The sequence below is a fragment of the Empidonax traillii genome, unplaced genomic scaffold, assembly GCF_003031625.1.
Source record: "Empidonax traillii isolate 1590-97213 ecotype Southwest subspecies unplaced genomic scaffold, ASM303162v1 scaffold37:size1818073, whole genome shotgun sequence".
Taxonomy (NCBI): Eukaryota; Metazoa; Chordata; class Aves; order Passeriformes; family Tyrannidae; genus Empidonax; species Empidonax traillii.
Genome location: NW_020955230.1, coordinates 1163838 through 1188367, shown reverse-complemented (window position 1 = coordinate 1188367; position 24530 = coordinate 1163838). Strand labels below are relative to the sequence as shown.

General features: G+C 40.5%; 1 protein-coding gene across 1 annotated transcript; it reads right to left on the bottom strand.

The window, feature by feature from the left end:
• Positions 1 to 618: 618 nt before the first annotated feature.
• REEP5 (receptor accessory protein 5) lies at positions 619 to 19086 on the bottom strand. The gene is made up of 5 exons (XM_027878026.1): positions 18881 to 19086; positions 18697 to 18790; positions 8638 to 8776; positions 4576 to 4744; positions 619 to 3154 (listed from the first exon to the last, which is right to left on the bottom strand). Exons 1-5 carry the CDS (start codon positions 18996 to 18998, stop codon positions 3105 to 3107), a joined length of 570 nt encoding a protein of 189 aa, XP_027733827.1. The 5' UTR covers positions 18999 to 19086; the 3' UTR covers positions 619 to 3104.
• Positions 19087 to 24530: the final 5444 nt, after the last annotated feature.

Here is a 24530-nt window from a genome sequence, read left to right as displayed (position 1 = left end):
GACGACTCCTCAGGTAAGCCAGGCTATGAAGCCTAGAAAGAGGCAGCTGCACAGACAGATGCTTGTGGTGCTCACTGTTGGGAAGAGATCTGCATTCCAAACTCTTTTGATAAGGCCTGATGTTCTCAAACTGCTGCCTAAGGTTGCCATGAAGCAGAATTACTTCCTTTGGGCTTTTAGAGAGGCTTCTACTAGTTCCAGAGTGATGAAGTTTGGGGAGGGGAAGTGAATCCCCTGTAAAGACCTTCTGCCTTCCTAAAGTAATCAGGTTTTCTCTGTTGTGGTCTAGAGGTTAAGGACGCGGCGCTGTCACCGCCGAGGCCCGGGTTCGATTCCCGGTCGGGGCCACTTCCCGAGCAGATGGAGCTCGTTAGCCCTGTAAGGCAATCCATCTACGTCCTGAGGACCTCGCTGCCACCGTCCAAGCTCACTTGGCCCCGGCAGATGAACCTCAGGATTAAAGGGTGGGCTCAGTTCCGCGCACACTGTGTCTCACCTAAAAAATCCAATGTGCAGGCTGGAAGGTGTAAAGACCTTCCCCGGTTCTTCGTTCGCGAAGACTGGCCATTACATTTATATTATATATAAGGCTCTTAAGAAATACTGAGGCATCATACCAGTCCCATAAGAATCTCTTTATTTGTGTCCATTTTTATTTAGCACATTACAACTTCAGCATAGACATGGGGTAGATCTGTGTACCAGCATTTGCACATAAATGTTGTGAAGACACAAAGAGAAGCACTGATCTGCGGGGCCAGCCCAGTGGATTGCAGGAGTTGCAGGAAAGGATAACTTGCTGCAGAAATTCAGTCATTTCTACTTGCATCAAGGCAAAAAAGCAAGATCAAGTTCTGTTAACAACAGATTGTGTTTCTAATTCAAGTAGAAATCTGACAAAAGAGCACTAAATATACATGCTGGTAATATCAAGTTGTAAAGACAAGAAGATGATTTAAAACCAGTTAAGTTCTGAGAGAGATGCAAGGGCCTGTTTTAGCAACTAAACTTATTGCTAACACTTATCTAGAATGTTTTATCCCCATTAATAACAGTGGAAGAACTGTTGAATAGTATAAGAAATGAAAAGTAAGTCCTGTCTCTACTATAGGCCATCAGGCTTGTAAAGTCTAAATATCATAGCTTTTAGATAACTAAGTTATGTAGTGCTTTGCACCAAAATCAAATAGAGTATTAAGTATCTTCATTTCTTTTTTTCTATTTACTTATTTCAAGAGGTGAAACTAAATTACAATGGCCACTTGACAGCTGATCATGTTTAAAACACAGGAATAGGATTTAGTAAGGCTTACAGAAAAGTTCAGTGGGTTTACAACAGAGGAAGATAAGACAAGAAATTAAACCAGTTAGATGGTGAGTTGCTTCAGACTTTTTACATGTTTACATCTACAACTTTGCTGTAAACTTCATCCTCTTCAGCATATCCCCTCCTAACAAAAAGTTGTCTTGGAATGATTAGCTGTGATATTTTACATTTTTTCCTTCAAATGACAAACTGCATGATGTTCTACAGAACATGAGGTCCCACAGGTCTCTTGGTTCCCTATCCAAGTTGGAAGCCCTAGGGGCTGTTTTCCAGCTTAAAGCTTAAAATGCTTTTTCTTGGAACACTTTTACATTCCTTCTTATAAAATATATCTCTCAAAGTTAAATCTGATCTGCTGAGTTGCACTGTGTGCTTCACTGTTCTGCAGTTCTGGTTACACCAACTTGTTGCAGAAAGCCAAAAGTCTTCAAAAGTTTACGACTGAATCTTTTGAATTTAAAGTAATAGACTGTAAATCACTTTTTCTCATACTAAAAGCTTAAGCTTCCCTTCTGCATATTCTGTGAATTAAGAATTGCCATACCAATTGCCATACCTGTAGGCTTTAAAGAAACATCAGGATGGACATGAGAACAGGGAGATTTCAGTAATTCACACTGAATTTGTTAAAAAAAACCTGCACTGTGAAAGAGTAAATGCAGATGCAAACCTTTTATATATATATATATTCTTTTACACTGACTGTAAAAAAATCCCCTTATTCTCTTTACAACTTCGGTTGCAGTGTTACTGACTGGCCAGGAATATGTCAAGTAGCAATAAGAGCATCTGTATTCAGGCAGTTTCAGTGCTCATGAAAAGTTGTTCTTAGTACAGTCAGAAGAGACTGAAGATTTTCATAAGCAGAAAAAAGCTCAGGGGGTTGTAGTCCATCCTATTAATAATGTATTTCTGAGGACTGACACCTAAGGCAGTTGACATTTTAATGGGAAATCAGGAAAAACTATTTTTAATGGTATCACTCCTTGGCAAAAGGTGGTTTGTGTTTTTTGAATGTGATCTGAAAAGGAGCTCTATTAACAATTTTAGAGGACAACTTTATTTCACAAGAATAGGCAAGGAGTTGTACTTCAGTCATCGTGTGCTAATCTTTGCAACTTAATGCATCCATTTTAGCAAATTACTTCACACTAATATAAACTTGATCACTTCAATGAAGTTATTCTTTCCTGTATTTAGTATTTATCCATTGAAAAACACACACAACTGTGCCAAATACTGTGTTACAACAAAACATGCAGCGGTAAATAGTCTCTATAATCAGGTGCCTAGAACATGAAATTTCATAATTTACAGCTTTACTGGTGGGAAATACATCCATTATGCCACCTCTAACAATAATTCCTTGTATATTTGAGAAGACCCACTCAGATTAGTATTTTCCTTATAAAACAGCTTCGTGGTACCAGATGCACTACGAAGTGTTAAGAGTAATTTCATAGACAAATAGACAACTGAAGTGCAGAGCCTGAGGGATATATACTTTTTATTTATGTTACGGCAGAAAGAGTTACTGAAAGATTTCTTCTGCATACAGATGAATAAAATATTTTCCTTAAGCTTCAGATGCTGACCACTGCATTGCTTTTAAATAAAAATGCATACTCTCTATCAGACACAGCAAAGTAGTAAGTAAACTTACAACACATTCCTTTAATATATCAAAATGTTTCCAAGGCAATATTATTAAACTTATACCACAGTTCCCAGTAACATCAAGCTTCACAAAGGAGGCAGTAGGGAAATTTTATCCAGTTTAAGTGCTCTTCTTTTCTTCACCCAGTAAGTTCACTGTTGCTTTCTTGGCTGTAGGAAAATAAAAGCAATTTTAATCACAGGCCTACAGACGAAGTGGCTACCCAGTGTTCTTGAGCTGCATCAGTAAGATAGCTTTTCTTTTAGGTCACAAAATGTGGACTCTGAAGGAGACACAACACAAAAGAAAATCATAGCTTTTGTATACAGATGCACACAGATACAATGATGAAAAAGATCAGAAAAATATTTTTAAAAATAAAACATAAGCAAAGAGCAGCACAATAAACATCACAGACTGACTTAGAACTATGGTACCGATAAAACAGAGCTGCTTGTAGTGTTAAAGAAAAAAGAAAGACATAAAGAAATATAATATAATGACAAAACAGGGTTGGAATAAAGTTAGTGTGTCTGGGTACATGCATATGTGTGCACACAATTTCTTGAAAGAAACCCAAACCCCTGTATGTGGAAATCTTTATATTAAAAAACAAGGAAAAAGAAAGATTAAGTGATGAAATGAGGACAGGAAAATCCCACATGCAACGTGGAAGAACAGTAATTAAGACACATGCCTAACAACGACGACTCAGGAAGAGCCATGCAGTAAAATTTCCAAGCATGGTTGGGAAAGGCAGATCATTTAAACAGAGAGGAAAACTGCTGAAGTTCAAAAGATGAAATGAGACTGCATGCATTCTTTGGTGGAAAGAAGTCTTAAGGTGCTTTGAAATAGTATATAAATAGAATTCCTTTCAAATGAAATTGAAATAAACCTTTTAGCTTCTAAATACATTTCCTTTTCTTCTTATTATTCCTTCTATTATTATTATTAATACTAATATTATTAAGTGATCATCAGGCATTTTAGAGTACAAGGGTTCACTGTAGAATGCAAGGAAATAAAAGAAAAAATTTAACAACCTACAAGATGCGATAATAATTATTCTAACCAAGTAAAACCAAAGCAATTTCTTTAAGAGTGGGCTCAGTATTCTTTGAGCTCCAGAGGTATGAAAAGTACAAAAACATATAGATGGGAAAGCTTCATTTCCCCTTTTCCTGCTTATTGGAGTTAATTGCTTTACTATACAATTGGCAGCCCTTCTATACTACCAGGCATTTGAGGCAGTGCTTTAGGACATAAAAGAATACACTGAAACAATAACTGCATTTATGAAAGGTATCTTGTGAGGATGTTTGGAGCTGCCTCTAGAGAGAATATTTACAGTGGTATGTATGGTGGGAAGACACAAACCATACCATTTTCTTCCACTCATTCTAGCCAGCAATATCCACTGCAATTCTCATTTCCTGGCACCTTCACCCAAGTTTACTTTCTCCATTATAACTTACATAGTCATCTTACAATTTTTTCCCTCTAAACAATGAATATTAACTGTAAATAATAGAATTCCCCAAGGAAATCACCCCTACTTGATGTGACTACTGAATGGTCTCCTGCTCACCCTCCTTAGTGATGGTGTCTGCAGTCTCTGCAGCCTTGTCTTTCAGGTCTTTAACAACACTGTCCAGTCGAGCCTCATGCTTCAGGAAGAAAGGCCGGATGATCCGATGGTAGAGGAATTCTGCTCCATTGGAAGGACTTGGAGCCATGCACCACAGCAAGAAGCCACACTGCAAGAGCAAGAACAACTGCCTAAGTGGCAGAAACGAGTAGGATTCTCGTTTCTGCCGCTCTGTAGGTGTCTCTCTGACTGCCACAGAATTGAGCACATTCAGAACAGCACCATCCCCTTCTTTCTGTATGGTCACAGTTCAGTAAGTGTGCATACCATATAGTTACAGACAGGGAATCTTCATATTGGAATAATTTCATGGATAGTGACAGAATAAAGGAGGAGGACTGTAGCAGTAAATCAAATCTGGTATCAGGTGTATCAAGACTGTATGCACTTTTTTTTTTCTTTTTTTTTTTTAAGATAGAACTATAAAATCTGAACATTTCTAAAACATGTGGCACAGGCCTGACGGAAGGTCTTGATCAATTAAATTCCAACAAAATATATCCATAAAGGCAAAAAGTGACAGCATGTCAATTTTCAAAAGCTTCTATTATTTGGAATTCAGTATAACAGGAAGAATATATGGTATTGCCTTATGTTATCTTTCATTAAAAGTGGAAAAATATACTGATTTTATTTCCTGTTAAAGAATATTTGGTCAATTGTTCATAGTTATTCTACTTCTCCCAATACACAAAAAAGTTCTCCATTGTTATAGAAAAAACCCTCAGATGTAAGTCCAACTTCCTGTGAAACTAAAAGAAATTGAAATTTCCCTTTTCTTGTCTAGAAACAAAACTAGTAATTTGATTTTACAGCTTTGTCCCAGTCTAGTCAACAAAAAAATCAATTACAGATTTGTTCTCAAATACCTATTATTTTTGAAATGTACATCTGATTTGAAACAGATGCATGTACACATTTTCTAGAGGACACACAACAAAGTTACAAATCTCAGTCTTTTCAAACCTTGAGAATGTCAGACTGATAACTTAAATTTATTTTCCCCTTGTCTCTCATGAAACTGAACTAATAGGGACTATTAAAAAATAAAAAGGCTTGTAAGAAGGCCCAGAAAACTCAGAGCGATACAACTCTTAACTGAAAAAAAGATTCACAAAATATGTTCTTGGGTTGTGATAGTTTTCTGTCTGTAGAATCTTGGAGCTGGCCATGGCCACACTTGCTGTATTTCTCAGCAGCAGCTCTAGTGTCAAACCCAGCTGTATTTCGTTTCGTGCTGCCAGAGCAAAAACAGCTGCTAGAAGCAGATCCAAGTGGGTTAGACTGAGCTCAAGTGATTGCCCAAGGAAGTCACTTTATTGCCTGAATTCCATTCCTTCCTCTGGCTGGTCTGGAGGGTTGCAAAGAACATATTTTGCGGGGTTTTTTCCAGTTAACAGTTGTACTGCTCTGAGCTGAGTGCCTCATAGCAGAGGTTTGCACAATGCACCCAGCGTGACGTGTCTGCTACTAATTTTGTTCAGAAATAGCATTCTAGTATTTTGAGACAAAACTGTTGGTGGATTAAGGAGTCTCTCTTCTTCCCACCACCAAGAATATTCCTAGGATGATAAACTGCTGCTTTTACTGGCTACTGTGCTTTAATATCTGTATACCATAGAAAGGTTGAAATTATTAACAGAAGTATTTAAAAGCAAATCACATACACATGAAATCATTAGTTGCATGCATGTCCTCTGCTTCAGAGAAAAAAAAAAAAAAAACAACAAAACAAACAGATAAATAAAGGGTGGGCATTACTCAAAAAAAAAAAAAAAATCCAAGAAATCGCCAAATCATTTTTACGTGGAGAACAAAAGTATATACAAATACCACAACATATTTAAAGGAGTTCTTTAACACGCCTTTCTCCCACCTATAAAACCTGGTGTGCTGAAAACTTTAAGGTGTAAGGAAGGTGTTTAGAAATGCTGAGCAACTAAAACTCAGTCTGGAGTGGAAGCTGCAAGCTGTATCAAATAAATGTGAATATTCAAATTTAGCACATTTTGAAAATAAAAGCAAGGCCAAAATTTTCAGGAATGATGTATCTGGTTTTCTACTTCATGAAAGAGACATGGAGACATCATAAGCTGCACTACAGGAGTTCATGGACGGATTGAAATGTGGAAACCCCCTACTTCCTCCTTTTCCCCATGTGGAGTAAGTTCCATCCGTCCACCCAATCAGCAACGCTTTCTGATTCTCAGCCAACACCTGGCTGCTTTTGTATAACAAAAGCAAACCTCTCCTACTAACCTCCACTGAGAATAAATACTTGACTTCTATTGTGCCTGCCTATTCTGCAGCTATGGTAATTACACAGAAAGCTGTGTAATTACATAATTGCTTCCTTGTGTTTGCTCTTGCAGAACTGAGAAAAAGTACCTTCCTCTTAATTCAACAGTACATGTAAATGTGGCACTTCTGATACAGTTTTATCAGAGTCATCTGTGGTCTTTATTTGCTGGGTCAACCTGAATTTCAATTGCATGCTCTTCAGAAACAGACCTGTGGTGACAGGAAGAAATCATTGCCACGTCTTTTACTGCCAAGAAGTTAGAAAAGAAGCTCTGAAAATGCACTCCCTGAGTTCAGATTTGTGAGTATACAGCAATGCAGACAATAGGTTAAAGTCATAATCCTGCTAAACTCTAAGGTAAGCCGGGGATGTGAAATAAGCAGGTAAGTGGTTAAGAACAGATTCTCCCAGTGCCATAAGCAATTCTTCTGGATCCTATTCACATTAGAAGAGCCTGTAGTTTGATCACTACTTGGCTTGGTCTTAAAATATTAAACCAGTAAAACTTTCACGTGTTACCCACACTAAACTCCAGCATTAGCAGATTCTTCTTAAAAACTTCTCCATTTCAAGCCTTATAGTTTTGCAAACGCATTTTAATTTTTTATTAAGGGAAAAAATAAAGGGGGGGAAAAGAGAGAACTAACTTTGTGAGGCAGACCAGAATACTATTTGAAGCAGTAGTATAAATATGTGCTTCTTCTTAGCGAGCTAAGGAAATAAGTTCCAAATGATTGTCACAGTTGAGGTCTGTTAAAGATTCAAATGGAACAATGCAGAGGTGTAACCAAGATGACCAAGTCAATTTTTGCCTATATAATACGACATTTCCTGGAAAAAGCTTTAGGCATCATCAGATCTTACCACTAAAATTTTAGATGACCCCACTACAATAGCAGGTAAGCAAATCCTTTCAAGAATTCAATGGGACTAAACCAGGCTAATAAAACAAAAGGCAAGGAAGAGAACAGCCCACTGAATCAGGAAATAGGTAACAGCTCTTTAAGCTAAACAGTGGACTTTCCAGCAAGCTAGAACGTCTTCTACCCAACAGCATACATACAACATCTCATACATACAACAGCTATCTCTCAGAATACTTTAACATGCTAAAGTTGATTGACACTTTAGTTCACAAAGGTTGGAGCACATTAACCAAATCACTGCTGGTAGTCAAACCACACTAACAAATGCACATTAGCAATAAGCTCTTTTGATACCTACCAATTCCTTCCACAACTCAAACTATTCTTGTGGTGCAATTTCCTTGTTTTCTCCCAACAGCACAGATGTTAATACCTCCTTTTGCTGCCTTTGTGATTTTACTCTTCACTTTTACTAATGCACTTAAAGCAAAAGTAGAGCCACTATGTGGGGTTTACCACGTGCTTCCATTTTGTCCAGATTCACCTGATCACCAAGAACTGTCTTTGAGGTTTTTCTTTGTGGAACAGTTATACTTTTTTTTTCTAAAACACAGCAGACCTTTCCCTGCCATCCTAGTTTCCTCCTCTTGCCTCACAATACCATCAACTGTAAACAGATTGCTTTCATAGTACTAAATTACACATAACCAGCATCTAAAAATAAGGTGTGACCCTGGAATGATTCCAAATGAATCTGCTGTCATCTATCCATCCTTGGAGATGTTAAATCAAAGGTCTCATTTTTTAGGAGAGGGTTTACATGAACTAACATACCTTCATCATGTAGTAGAAAGGGAACCAGGACAGAAAGATATCAGAGAAGAATTCAGCTATACTGAAAATGCCATACACAACCCAGTAAGTCAGCCACTGTGTGTCATCATCTTTGTTGGGACTTTCAATGGCCTTGATTCTGCAAGGAAAAAACAAACAAACAAACAAACAAGTGAGCAGAACAGTAGTATCTATAATGGTGAAGTTTTTATGACTCAGATTTGTTGTTACATGTGAATCTTCATAATTTAATTACTCTAAGAAAACTAGTTGGTATCTATCATACAGACAATGTGCCCAGATCTTCGAACAGGCAAGCTTCTCCCTACTCACACTTCAAAAAGAAAAGATACTCAAGCTGTGGGAGTATAATCACAACACCTGCCTGGTTACATCTTGCCTGTAACTAATAGTGACCACCCTCCTTCTCTGACAGTTGGAAAGGAATGATGAATAGGGTTGTTACCTTGAATGAAAAATCCTACAATAGCTTAAATTATCAAAATGGGGTAACCTTCCCTACAGAAGAGGTCTGCACAGTGTGCAGTACCTTCTGGTGCTGCACAACTTGGGGTTCCCAGCATGTCTATCCCAGACAGGGATAAAAGACTGTCTTCACTGTTCTCTGGTTTTTTACAAAGTTAGCTCTAGTAATTAGCAATTTAAATTTTACTCATATGTACATACACTAGATTCCTCTTTGAAAAGGTAAACTTATCCATAAGTTTTGCTCTGAGTCAGTCTATGTGAGGAGATGAGATCAAGGACTACTTATCTGCATCACCAATTGTTTTGATCTAAAAATTAATTCCTACAGGACTTGCAAACTCTGATGTGGACTACGGTATTAAGAACATTGTGAAGCAACCTCCAGTAAAGTACTGGGCTTCCTGCAGAATGATTTAATGGGCTGTTGTTCTCCAACTGCTAGGACAACGCAGTTCAAGTTTATACACTTCTGAAAACTGGGAGCTGAAAGATGCACTTGTGCTCCTTCAGTAAAAGTAGTGAAGTGGAGACTCTGGACTCACTAAATTCCAGATTAGCACTGTAAGGAGTTTTAAAAGGAAATGCTAGCAAATCTAAGCCTGATAATGTGAAGCTTAAGAGTATTAAAAAGCATTTGTCCTTTCCAGTCATGCCATAGGATTAAAATCTGTAGACTTATTTTAATTCTTCCATCACTTATTCCTTTAATATCAGGTATTTTGTTGCTGAAGCAGCACCTATGGGATATATTAGAAGTGCAAAGTTTTCTGCTAGTTCTCTAAAAAAGGTTGAGAGTCAGGGAGGTTTACAAAACAGAGATCAAAGACTTCACTGTAAATCCATTTCCTGATTTTTGAATTAAGAAACCCTGTGGATTCCGTCACTTCCTGGTTCTGGAAATAACTGGTGAGGGAGGGGAAGTTGGGGGAAATCATTCATGTCACATGTCTTATGGGCAACATCACTGGCAGACTCACCACGTGCAGAGGGAACTGGTACAGCTACAGGATTGATTTACTTTGAAATGCAACACGAGGATCTGATACTGAACTCACACATTATTTCTGCTCGGGTTAGTGGGTGGTCAGCAGTGCCCAGCAGTGGGAAAAGCAGCAGCCCCTGCCATGCCCCTTCGTGCACAATAAGGTGATCTTACTGAGGTACAGCACAAGCACAACTGGAAGAACAGGTTTTCCTAATAGGAAACAGTGTTAGGCAACAGGAGTCCAAAGCATTCTGCTCAAAGACAGTGCCAACTTCAGCTGCTCCTGCTCCCATTATAAACCACATCTTTTCTATGCCCACTCACCTCTGAAGTACTGTAGTAACACTAGGTGAGGGGGCTGTACAAAAAAACCCCACTCTGAAACACCACAGGAATTAGGGAAGAGGGCTATTGATCTGTTTCCAAGGTGTGAAACTGTACTTCCGGAGGGAAAGGAAAAGTACAAGGACTAGTAGGGATATTAAGAGTGGTGGATAAACCGAGCAGAGAAAGGAAATAATTGCAAAGTTTCTCAGTATTAAGGAAAACATGCTGTAGAGATTCACCATGTAAGTTTCTTTAGTTCTGCTGACAATTTCTCCATTAGAGGCATACAGAAAAAGGCTTATTTTACCACACTAAGCATGACTAGTTTGATGTTTCTGAGAAAATGCTTTGCAGTGAAACTGCCAGCAGTCTTGCGCTTTCATAGTCACCATCTAAAGCCATGGACGGATTTAAGGGAGCATTTTTAAATTTTTTCAACATTATTAAAGTCATCTTAGTAGTCACAAAAATCATTTTTCGTAAAAAGAAAAAACTCAGAATCTCCAATTTTTTTGTAAAGGGCAGATGGCATATCTCTGTGTTAATGGCCCAATCTCGTTTATCTGTATCTCTGCTGCAGAAACAAATGGCCTTTTAGAGTTGCGTGCCAGAGGTGTGCTCCCTTTGAACGTTCCATCTGCTGCTGTGGTTTCCTTAAGGGGATGCGAGAACAACATGCTTTTATTGTAAGAGAGTCACAAGCAGCGGTACTACAAGCAGGCAAAACCCCACGTGATTTAGCCAGCTGATGCAGCTAGCAGGTGGTTTTCTTGCATACTGTAGAGAACTGCACATTTCCCCTCCTTGTAAAATGGTCTGATCCAGGCAGGCACCAGGTCCTGCAGACCCCTACCACACCCACCAGGTAACAGTCACATCAGCTCAAGCTGCACCTGGTACCTATGTCTCCAGTCACAATCAGGGAGAGAGGGAGGAAGGAAAAGTAGATATAGCAGAATGTCAGTGAATAAAACTTTTAGCTGAAGTCAAGGAACAGCAAGTATTTTATAAATATTCTGCTTCTGAATGGAAAATATGTCCCTCAGATGAGACAGTCAGTAGAAATACAGTGTAACATGTCCCTGTTAACTTCTGCCCTTTTATTTATCTCCATCCCTTGCTACTTATACACTATTTCAACAGTAAGTCACAGAAAATAGTACTCATCCAAGAGCAAGCAGATATCTTACGCTGATATATTCTGTAGAATATCTGAATATATGATGTACAATATCTGAACAGATAGGGTATTTTATCCATTTATAGCTACACTTTTTTGAACATGAGAATCACACCATAATTAAACTTAGTTTTAAAAAGTTATTCTACAAGTATTATCCTGGTGTAATGTCCCGTACAGTTAACCTTATGAGATACATCATATATATTACTTCAAGCCAAGAACATTTTCTTCTTCTCCATTTTAAGTTATGAATCAATTAGCCTGATATTCAAAATGCAATCTCTGTCAATAAGTGAAAAGAGTCAATCTCATAAGAACATAACGTTAAAACTTCCTAACAAATGAAGGGCCATCCAAAGCCTATATAGCTTCAAATTTTAAGAGAAAAGTGATACTGTCATTTTTAAAAAGTTTTGTCTAATGCTGATTTGACTAAATTCCATGTTACTCACGTGCAGTAATTACACATCACAAAGGATTTTTTTATAGTGCTTACACACTAACTATAGAGGACTTAAAGTTTCAAACAACTGTTTACAGTAGTTCTGCACATTGGAGGTAAGAGCAGTCACCACGAACAGCTTCTAGTATACTAGGTGGTAAATATCACAGCTCAGTCATTTTAAAAACAGATGCCTGTCCAACAGTGAAAAGGGCCTGCCATGGGCCAGCACTGCAACTTGTGCAGACAGGTGGAGAGACAAGAAAAGCTTATTTTTCAGCCAGATCTGTTCCCTGATAACCCCTCTAGCTGGTAGTGCCAGTGAGGAAAAAAAGAGTAGAGACTGTCATGATTTAAAGTAGCCCAGGGCTTCCAGCCACTACGTAGCTACAGTATCAGAGCACAGGCTCAGTTCTGACCTTGAGCATCTTAGAATCAGTCAAACTCGGGGCTAGATCAAGTGTGGTTACTTTATCCTGTTACATGATAGTAACACAAACTGGTCTAATTTTAGTAAGCTGACAAGTTAAGTTCTTTCACTTAAAGGATCTGACTCATTTCAACAAAACAAAAAAAAAAAAAAAAAAAAAAAAAATCAACTCTTTTCCAAGAAGACAGTGTTACTCCTGAACTAGCTCTGGCATAACATATCACTGCTTACAGTTAATTCATACACATAGTACTCACAGGCCACGTAATGAGTTTGGGGTAGAGGGTTTTATTGAGCTGAGCCCAGATATGGGAGGCAGAAATAAAGAAACGCCAAACTGTATTGCTGTAGTCTCATATGAATTAACCACTCTTATGCCTGCAATTTAAAAGGTCTACCTGATGACTCTTGTATAAGGTCAGCCAACAAGCCTGAGACAAAAGATCAGCCTCCCTTAAACCCAGTGCTCATGCTGTAGTTGGGAAAGACTGGACCATTTTCCTTCAGTTTTCTAATCAGTGCTGTAGTGAGTGAGTAGTCAGATATATTTATCACTCTTTTAGCCAAATATAAGCTTTGGGGTTTTTTTTGCATTTAACTTAAAAAACCCCTGAAACTACCTACACTTCTAGAGTTTATACTTAGTGGTCTGCCCCACCTCTTTAGAGCAGGTTATAAAATAATTTATTTCTAGCTATCTATCCAGACACCCCCACAGAGTCAACACTCCACTGCACCACAGCCTGGTGCCTCCCTGTCATCCTCGTTCCAGAGTCCTCTTGGCAGGCTGCCTCTGTGACATCTCACATCATTTCAGTGACACAAGTACCTGTGCATTTGGATTCTCTTTATCATTTTGGCTTCTACATTTTTATCCATCAGCTAAAAGCCTTCTGTCTTCCATCTTTCCTCCTCCTCCTCACTGTCTGCCATAGCAGAGCCATGCACTTACAGATACCGAAAAGATCTTCCTGCCAAAGGCACTCAATACAACTGCTGCAGTTTAAGTCTACCAGTTCCCTTCTCTCAAAATTTCGTGTACCTAGGAGATGGCAGCAGGCAAATTAATGAAAGAGAACAAGGGGAGGCTTCACTGTCCATGCAGGGACAGACATAATTACAGTACACCAACAAACTATATGACAGTAATAGAAGTTTCTCTCTCTATTTCAAAATAGACTGAGGTAGCGAAAGGACCACACGTGATTTTGCCCACCATTGAAGTGAGTCCCACAGTCTACATGTTAACTCAGCACAAAACCAGATTCCTGGAGGAGAAAAAAAAAAAAAAAAAAAAAGGCATCCATACTTTAATTTCACTGTTTTCTGTTCATTCTTGGCCCCCTTTCTCCTGGAATGAGTATCTCTAGGGTCAACCAACGAGCCAGCTCCCCAGCTCTGACTCAACTCAAAACCAGCTTCCCCAAAATATATTCCCACACACATGCTGGCTCTATTGCTGGGATTCAAATGTGTCAGTGCCTCAATTCAGAGTGGATTCATCAGCATAACACAAATCTTTAAATTTTTAGCCTAAATTTAGATATGGAAGAAAAATGCAAATCTTCCTAAAGCTATCATAATATTAGACTCTCTGTACCTAACCACTTGCTGTCTCTATAAAGAAAGCAAATAATTTGTCCAAACAACAGGTAAGACAGCTTTTATTTCAAACAAAGCACTCTCAAACCTAAAAGACAAAAAGCGAGTATGCTTGGAGGAACTGATTTGGCAGAATATTCGACAAAAAAGTCAAATTATACTTTATTTAATGTCTGAAGCCCCATGAAAAGATTATCAGTCATTAAAGAAAACAGCACATGTGCAGGGGGATTTGGAAATATTCTGCTTATATTGACACTGGGAATTGTGAATCTGGTTAGATACACCAGCTCTCTCAAATCACGTTTATAAAGCAGCAGCAGAGCTTTACTTCTGAACTTTAGCACATCATGCATCATTTTTCATGAAGGAAAAAGCTGTCAAAAGAAAGCAAATTTTCTGCCCTGGCTCTCCACAAAGGCAGGACTGATTTTATGTTTTCTAAATAACTGCAACCAAAGAAAAGCAGTGTTCCTGTTTTAAAGGTATGAAAGAAGCAGAGGAACTAGGAGACAGATTCAAGACACCACAAGAATATTCAAATTATGACTCAAATTAAGTGTTTACACTTCTATACAGTCAATGTAGATTGTTTCCTGATTATAAAATGCCACGAACCACATTTTTGCAGCAAAAACAGCTAAAGTGAAGTAACAGCATAAAATTAGCCAATGCAGAGAGAGGCATGATTGTACTAGACTACTTTTGTCCCTTGAAGACACTAGTAATAAGATCAGACATTTCACTGCCCAAAGCTATTTTCAACTTTGCAATTTTTAAACAAACCGTGGCAGCACTTACAAAATTTCCAGACCTTTGCACACATTTCTGAGTCATCAAAGGCTCCCTTCCTGCTTGCCCTCTAATTTTTCTAAGGCAGTTCACCACCACTAGCTATGGGTGGAGCTACATTTAAACACGCTAGCTATGGAAAGTTTAGAGAAGCAGTGAAAACGCTGGCAGTGGTGTTTACCTATTTGCCAACACTCACTTTTTCCATTTACTAGCCAGATTATTGCCTTGTGCAGAAGTATTGCTTCCTAGAAGTATAAAAAGTTAGTCCTATCATCTGTGGTAAACTTTTCAATGCTGGTCTACTTTTCTGCTTTTGGAGACTGAAACTTTTCAGTTTTGTTCCACAAGAGCCTGAAAAACAAAGATTAGATTTCAACTTAAAAGGAATTATTCTCTTTCATCACACAGAACTTGCAGAAAATGTTAAGGAATGAGATTAGAGACTGTCTGACTTACTGGGAAACAGCCAGAAAACAGCTTAATTTTGTCCACATTAAGAGACTCAGGTGGGCCCTTGCTGTGACATGCCACAGACTCTGTATTGCTAAAGAAAAAACTCCTCTACGGATAAAACAACTTAAGTCTTACACAAAGAAAGGCTGAAGGTGATCAAGGGGGAATGAGGAGGGAAACAGCTGTGCCTGCCAGAGCCTGTATAGGGCATTAAGCAGGGAGTTGCCCCCTCCCCTTGCACTGGCTTTGGGCCACAGTGATGTGAACATGGGCAGCAGTGCAGCTGCAGCTGTGCCCCTTCACACCATCTGCTGACTAACCCAGTAGCCACAGCCTCCAGCATTTCTCCACTAAATTCCTCACCTGCTGCATGGCACACACTGACAATACAGAGAATGACATAAATCAAAGAAAATAAACTGCAATTACACAAGGCCTGACAGGTAGGGATCTGCACACCCACAAAACTGTCCTGGTTTCACATGTGAACAGACAGAAATATGAGGTGAGTATCCTTCTCGGGGTTTGTTTTGTTTCCAGTATATTTTCTTTTAGGCAGGTATAGAGATGAACAGTAACTACCATGACCAAGGTAACCCAGAACTGAATTCTCAGTAAAAAAGATTTGGATCATGCCAGCGGGTCACCCCGGAAGCCTGTTAGCCATTTTAAACAACAGTTAGGGCAGGAGATGAGGCCTCTTGCAGAACAGAGACATCTGTCTCACTCCTTTACAAGTATCTTTTCTGCTGAAGAGGAACTGGACCCAGTATTTTGGCCCTGCCCATGGCAGGTGGGCTGGAACTAGATGACCTTTAAGGTTCCTTCCAACCCAAACCATTCTACGATTCATCATTTCCCAATTTAAACAATTCAGTCACTGACAATGGAGAAATGATACACTGACCTACTTCACAACAGGGGAAAGTAAGTTATCTGGGGAAAAATAATCTGCTTTTTCTCTTTCAGTATCTTTCTGAGACATTTCAGGCTTTGGTCCATTGTTGAAACACCTGTGTAAACATCAGACTAACACCCTGCACAACACATTCCATTTACAGCTTCTGACCTTGTCCAGAAGCCATAGCTTTTACAGCAAGAGGCATTTGAGGGGGTGTATGCAGCTGATAAAAACAGCTGAAAACTGTTTTCTGTCCAACGCTAGGAAGCAAAATCACCACTGTTAGTTCATATAGTAGGCTCTTCAGCTGCGTTTTCAAGGGGGACAGGCCAAATAGGAGAGAGGAATAAGCAAACCACTGTGGCCAGTGTTCTTTATGCTTTGGGTCTCTGCCTTATAAGCACAGGGGACAGCACCCTGGCTGCAGTACATGATCCAGAGCAGCAAAACCAAAAGCAGGCAGAGTAAAATGTGGGAAAACACTCTGTACCAGCTCTGGATTTGGGAGGGAAGGGGCTGGGGAGGGGGTTAAGCCCATCTGTGCTGTCAGCAGGCTGCTCCGTGGGCTGGAACCCGTCTGCAGGCTGCCACTGAAGGACACTGGCATGCAGCATGCAATTTTAAATTAGATTTTCACTCAAGATTATAAGCTTCTCATAAAATTTCTCATATAATTTTCTCATAAATATTTCAGTGCTAAAAAGGCAGCTGAAGGAAAAACATTACCTGAGCAGGAGTCGGAAAAAAAAAAAGAGACATTGTATCCACGTGTGTGTTATTCAGCATATTTTTTTGTTTAAGTAAAATAAATTTGTAGCCGAAGACAATTATCCCATTATTACAAAAAAAAAAAAAAAAAAAAAGTTAAAAAACAAACACCCCACAGTACTAACATCTGGGAGGTAACTTTTCACATTAAGACATATTGAAAACCATGCTCCAACATGAAAAAGAGTAGACATTCCACAAAAGGATTTTTAAAAAATTTCCAGACTTGAAAGAAAAAAATTGGAAGAGAAACCCTATTAATTCATATTTAATTTGCTACTATCTTGCTTCTGCAATTCTAGGAGCTTGTTTTACCAATTTACTCACCATCACTGCTTAGTGGATGATTTAAGATATAATCCTGAACCAGTTTCAAAAGAAATTTAAAAATTTAAATAGGATTTTCCAAAGTAATTACTTAACTTGAAAAGTGACCTGACTCAGACACAAAATATTACATAAGGGTAATTCCTACAAAACTATTTTAACGTTTTGAAGCTTTGTTGTCTGATATTTTAACTTTCAGATTTTATTGAAAGAAATACTTTTTGACCAATATTTTCACTAAAAATTACTTTTTAGAAAACAAAACTTAAGTTGCTCCAGAGTTCTTGGTCTATGATCTCCTAAATCAGTGAACACTAGAAACAGTATACATAAAACTGTTGGTTGGTTTTAAGCATCACAACCATAAGATGTAACTCTAAAACTAAGTCAGTCTCTCACATCACTGAAAAATAAAAGTGAAGGAACCAGGACTTGAAGTGCCCAGGATCCAATTACAGAGACTGTATTTTTAAAAGCTGCTGACTGTATTTAAATAGTTACATAAAAAGCAAGCACTGTATTTGAACAATACAGAAGTACAGCTGCGAAGGACTTCCATTTTATGAGTGTATTAGGTTACACACAAAAGATTTTATTTAGCACATTTCTGCAGTCTTTCGGAACATATTCCACCGTGGTCTTACTCAACAGGAAAGACGTTTTGGTCTAAGAACAATAAAACGCATGTGAAAGATTTTGTTTTGAAGAATATCAAAGGAGTCCTTCCTTTGAAAAATGAAGCATTTTAAGGTGTTTTTTCACTCAAGAGGAGTTTCAGTCTTTTCCTTTCCCTGTCCTCCCCATCAGCTAGGTGGGTTCGGAGTAAATAGCACTCCTTAATGCACCTCTGACCCCAGTCCGCTACATTACCTGGTACTTTGTATCAACAGATGCTGGCACTGCACCAGTGCCTCCCAGGACACACGGTAGTGTCCTCAACTCTAAAACATCAGTGCGAGTTTTAGAAAACAGCGTTGCTACAGCGATTCTCCCTCCTATTACCAGCAGCCAGGTAAGACCCAGCCTACCTGAAGATCTACCTTATCCTGGAGATGACAAAGCTGTGAACCCAAACCCAAACTATGAGATCTGTTTATCAAGTGTGGAAACTACCCAGCACCTCACATCTGTAATTTAGGACGCAGCCCTCGCCAGACGGAAGAAGTGGATGAAGCCTCGTCCTTTACTCAGCACCTTGCACCTGGACATCCCAAGGGAAAGGGGGTGGGCGGGAAAAACAACCCTTCGGAGTGCGGCCCCGGGGATGCCACCCTGGCAGACTCGGCACCAGCCACGAGGTATGCGATTTTTGAGTTTGCAACACGCGGCAAACAAGGGCAGGAGTCGCGACACTCACGACACGTAGGCGGGGTAGCCGAAGCCGATGATGTTGCAGAGCAGGGACGCGCCGTATCCCACCACCAGGTACACAGCCACGGCGCCGAGGATGCCTGAGGAGAGAGCAGAGAGCCGTCAGCTCCCGGGGTGGGGGAGAGCGGCGCGCGGCCAGGGCGCGGCCAGGGGGACCCGCCGGGGCTCACCGGTGGCAATGTAGGTGCGGCTGACGCCGGTCTTGGCCTCGATGCGCTCGAGCACGGCGGTCATGCAGTTCTTCTCGTGCAGGAAGCGGTCGAACCTCTGCCGCATCGCCGCGGCCATGGCTGTGCAGGAGGTGGTGGTGGCGCCGCTCGCCCGCCCTCAGCCGCAGTCCCGCTGCTCCCCGCGGCCCAGCGCAGGCGCCGCCCCGGCCCCCGCCGCCCGTCCCTGTGGCGCGGCGCCCGGGGGCGGTGGCGAGCGCCGGGGAACCATCTTCCGCCTGCTGCGAGCCCGCTCCGAGCGCGAAATGGAGTCTGGGGGCACCGCCCCGCCCGGGCAAAGCGGGACCCTTACCGGCTGTCATTGCGGGGAGTTCCGGGTGCCGGCCGCGCTGATGTGCGCGGTGGGACTGAGGGGAACCGGTGTCCCCTCCCGGTTTCCTCCGCTCGTTGCACCGGCAGGGACCGATTTTTAATGTTAAACGGGCGGCCTGGAACATACATCCCTGCAAGGAAGGTACTCCTTGTTCAAGTGGTCAGGTAGCGAGTGCCCTGTGTGAAGGATGGCAAAGAGTAGGAGTGCACGTATGCAGCCAGTTCCAGCCCCCTAAAATGGCTCAAAACGTAAAACAACAACAACAACAACAAAAACACCCACAAAAAAACAAACAAAAAAACCCAAAACAAAACAAAAAAACCTAAGAAGCAACAACAAGAAGACACTCCTCTTCCCCCCCTCCCCGAGTCCTAGTACATCACACCATTGACTTTAGATGTGATATCAAAACTCAGAAATGTATTTTAGGCACCAACATGATGTAGAGGAGAGGCTACAGCTGCCCCAAAAGGTGTGGGTGTGGATGGGGGGGGTGTGTGAGACTGATCTGAGGGCAGCAGCTCCCTGCTGTAACCGTACCCTGGAATTTATGGTGTGTGCACAGCGTTCTTGCCAACTAAATATAATTTACTGCCTGTGATGTAGTCCTGGAAACTTCCCCTGCTGGGCTGAGTCTTCCCAGCAACTCCTCTGCATCTGACTCAGCATTACAACTAGTGCTGAGGCTCTCCATGCTTCTTCAAATCTGTATTGGCTCCTAAGTACGCCAGAAAATACTATCTAAAGATACTTATTTTGTATGTGTCTTATCTTCATCTAAGAAAAAAATAAATGTAAGCAGAGCATTGTGCTATGGAGCTGTCAGTGTTTTGGAGGAAGGCATCTTGCAAAGAATTTAAATTTAACTGCTGAAATACCTTTTATTCTTTCCAGTAACTGTCTTATTAAAGGCAGAGGTGAGGAGAAGAGGGCGAATAATATCTAGTCCATAACACCATTATAAGGTTGTCCTGTAATTTTATCTTTTTTTGCTGTTGTTGTTGATAAAAGGTTTCATCTTGTTTAGTAGAATCATAAAATACAGTTAAACGAGATCTCTGGAGGTTACATACTCCAGTCTTCTGCTCAAAATACGGCTAATGCCAAAGCTAGACCATGGTGTTCAGGGTTTGGACTGCTGGGGTCTGAAAATATTCACAGATGGAACCTGGGCAGCCTCCTCAGACAGGCCATCGCTGTGCTCAGCTGCAATCAAAGAGATTTTCTTTCCTCGTGTTTGGAATTGGTATTTCCTTTGATGTCACATGTGACTATTTCATCTTGTCTTCTGCCCTGATTTTCTGTACTTCTGAGAGTCTAGTTCACGTTAACCTCCAAACAGACAGATGAAGGTAGCAATCAATGTCCCCACTTAGCTTTCACCTCTGAGAACAAGCACAACAATCCCAGATCCCTGACCCTCCTCCTGTGCCATGTGTTCCAGGCCTATTCTTTTCCTTTCTTTGTTTGCTGTATCCATATGATACGTCTTGGATTTTACAGAGAGCAGGGGGGACTGCTGGGACAGCTCTTACATAACATGGAGCAATTGCACCCTTAGACCATATGCAGAATGACAGGCTGCCTATCCCGCCCACTGAGGGTTGTGCTCTGAAACAAACGAATAGAAAACAACTGGGTTATTTCCTTTTCATTGTCCTCTATTCTTCATTTTCCCTTTTGGTACCCTATTTTTTCCTCTACATTTATTTTTCAGTTAATGCAAATTAGTATCTTTGCTTCTCCACTTTTGTGTTTTAAGCTGTTGAGGACCAGACTGGACTAGGGCCTAAACGTGCTCACTTCTTTATCTGTCTTCAACACTGTATGTCTTTCCACCCTGAGCTGTGATCCACTCCTATCATCCATGGAAAGTTAAAGGTTAGCTTCTGCCTTTAGCACAGGTGTATACTTTATAGACTCATAGAATGGTTTAGGTTGGAAGGGACCTAAAGATCAGTCAGTTTCAAATCCCCCGTCAAGGGCAGGGATACCTTCCAGCAGACCAGGTTGCTCAAAGACTTATCCAGCCTGGACACTTCCAGGGACGGGGCCTCTACAGCTTCTCTGGTCAACCTGTTCCAGTGCCTCTCCACCCTCACAGCAAAGAATTTTTTCCTGATGTCTAATCTAAACCTACTGTCAGTTTGAAACCATTCCCCCTTGTTCTATCATTACATGCCTTTGCAAAAAGTCTTTTCCCATCTTTCCTGTAGCCCGCTCTTGGAAGGTGCTATAAGGCCTCCCTGGAGCCTTCTCTTCTTCATGCTGAACTGCCCCAATTTGCTCAGTTCATCTCCATAGGAAAAATGTTTGAGCCTCTGCTCTCGTGGTCCTCTGGGCTCACTCCAGCAGGTCCCCATCCTTCCTATGCTGGTGGCCCCAGAGTTGGACTTCCTCCAACCATCTGCTTGGTGATCACACCCAAAGGATGTGTGTGTTACTTGGATCAGCTGGTTAAGCCTGTTTGAGTTCAGTGTTGCCTTAAGTAAGCCTTGTCTTGACTTATATGTGCTGTGCTTTACTGCATACTTGTTATGTATGTACACAACAGTGTACACATCACTGCTGTTAAATTAATGATCACCTGCAAAGTCTTAAAGAAGAAATTACTTGAGTAAAGTAATGCATTGTTAGGAAAAGCCTGATACAGATTACTAGTACAGGCCCATCATTGCTCTCTACAGATAAACTAACCATGTGATCACTGATTTATCTTTTTTCTATGTCTTTCCTCTCTTCTCTTCAACCTCTCCAAATCTTCTACTGAATGCATCTTGTTAATTATTGTAATGTCTAGTGCATCACCACACATGTGGCCCTTTCTGTGGTGCTTCTCATTTAATAAAAACCCTGATAGATTATTTTCAGATCTTTCTCTTCAAGAGTCAGGAAACTGAGATAAACATGGATTTAAGCCTAAATTTACATTAACTTTGTGTGAGTGATTTGCTGTGACCTAAACCTTGCTTCAAAATATTTTAACTATTTATGTTTCTCAGCATGAGTTATATAATAATGGTTATATAGTATATCCAGCATCTCCTGGGATATAGGTCTGTGTCAACTCTTCCACTCACTTCTTTTCCCATGTAACACACAGAACAAAGCAAGTGAGTAGTTGTCTCCTTGTATGCAAATTTCACCCAAAATACCAATTTGCAGCAACTGGGGGTGCTAAGCTCATATTGCTTATGGAAGTTGGTGCTTTTCTGTCCACTTCTCTGCTTAGTTATCCTTTGCTGGAGATTTTAGTGTAGAATCGGTCTATTGAAGGGCTGAGTGGCATTAAAGCCTTTTATTGATGACTTAGGCAAGCTGAAGTCTGCAGTCTCTTGATTACAGATTCTCCAGGTTCTGCCTTTATTGTAGTTAACATAAGCTGCAAACAAATGTTTATTGAGTTCTGGATTTTGTTAGTTCTTGGCATCTGAGAGTGTCCTCCTATTCAATGCAATTCTATCCTCCACTTTGGTCAGCTTCTCAAAGCAAAACTTTCTCCACCCTCAACTCTTGCTTTTCTTGTGCAATCTCACTCCTAAGATTCCTTTCAGAATGTGCACAACTGACCCTTTCTTATTTTCTGCTGCCTTCTCTCCTTGCCCGTGCAAACAGAAAACACAAATTATTTTCCAAATATCTTGTTGTTGTCTTTCTGAGTGCCAAGGTTGGCTGATAAGCAGTGATTAAAAACCAGTTTGACCGCATCACGGGGTGATTCTGCACATTGCTTGGAGCTGTGAGATGATGTGGGTACTGGGTAGGCTTTTCGATGCTCTACCTGTCCTTCCTATTACCCTAATTGCCCTTGGAGCTTGGCAAGAGGTATTGCCAACTTTGCTCTCAATACATCGGTGTGTGCAAGTTCCCTGGAGGGACCTAAGTGTAGATTTATCTTTGGGGAAATATTATAACCTGAATGTCTCAGCTTTAACTCAACCTGCTTTGTATGAGCTAGTGGGTGAAAGGAGCGTGTGTTAGTTTAGCAAAGAAATTAGAAAGTGTACAAGGTTCGAAGCGACAACAAAAAAATGAAACTCCAATGATACACCATTCCAAATCTTACTTATGAACACATTTTTCAGCAATGGAGCAAGCAGAAATGCTCAAATGTGTCTCTTCTCACTGTCTTGTGCTGGGGGCTTGCACTACTATTTACAAACTTTCACTATGTTCTTCAGTTAATACATTTCTGTTATGTTAAGCAGCTTATTATCCAAGACTGTTTCACAACTTAGGTAACATTTCATGTCGCAGCCCGAGCGGAGAAGGAGATGAGCTGTGCCTCCGCAATTTCATACATTTAGTTCTTCATTGTATTGGGGTATTTTCCAGACACCAGGGATGGGCTAAAAGTACAATAGATAACATGAGATGGCATTTTCTAAACCACTTTCTTTTGCCCTCTTTATTAGTTGTAGGAAGTCTGGGTACCAAATCCACATGGGATGGCAGCAGCAGGGTGGGAATGCAGCAGAGCAGGGAAAAACAGTAATAGGAAGAGTACTCTGATACCTGAAAGAGTGCAGATCATGTAACTTTTACAGAAATTCCTATGTCTACCCTTTCTGGTAAAAACTGAACTCTCTGGATCCCTGAGCAATGGGATTTATCAGTTTGCACTCAGACCCTTCCCTCTGTCCTTCTGTCTAGCCATATGAACAGTTCTGCTAATGGTAGACTTACTTTCCTCTGCCAAAGTACTTCTTTAAGTCAACACTGGTGTGATCTACACATCACCTCCAGTATCACAGCAATAAAGGTGGTGGAGCAAAAGTCACTGTCAAATACCATGGAGTGGACTTTGGAGAGCACCAAGATATGTAAATGTGCTGTTTTTACTAAGATTGGGCTCTGAAGTCTTCTTACAGTATTGCTCCCTCTATGCCTGGTTGAATGCCCTTACCTTGTACTTCTGGAGCTATTATGGAGTCTCTTGTCCTTCATTATAGCTTTGAAAAGGAGGCAAAGAATACATTTCTCACTTTCTGTACGCAACAGTTCATAAATGTGTTGTGAATATACATACTTTCTGTGTCTTCAGTGTAACCTGGGCTGGTATCTTTATGTGCTGGTTTTGGCTGGGATGGAGTTAATTTTCGTTAGCTACCATGGAGCTGTGTTTTGGATTTGTTCTGAAAACAGCGTTGATAATATTCCACACCATGGAATGCTCACGATCAGCATATAAAGCTGTGATGAGAAAAAGTGGGGGGACATTCCGAGTGGTAGGATTTGTGTTCCCAAGTCACTGTTACGTGTGATGGAGCCCTGCTTTCC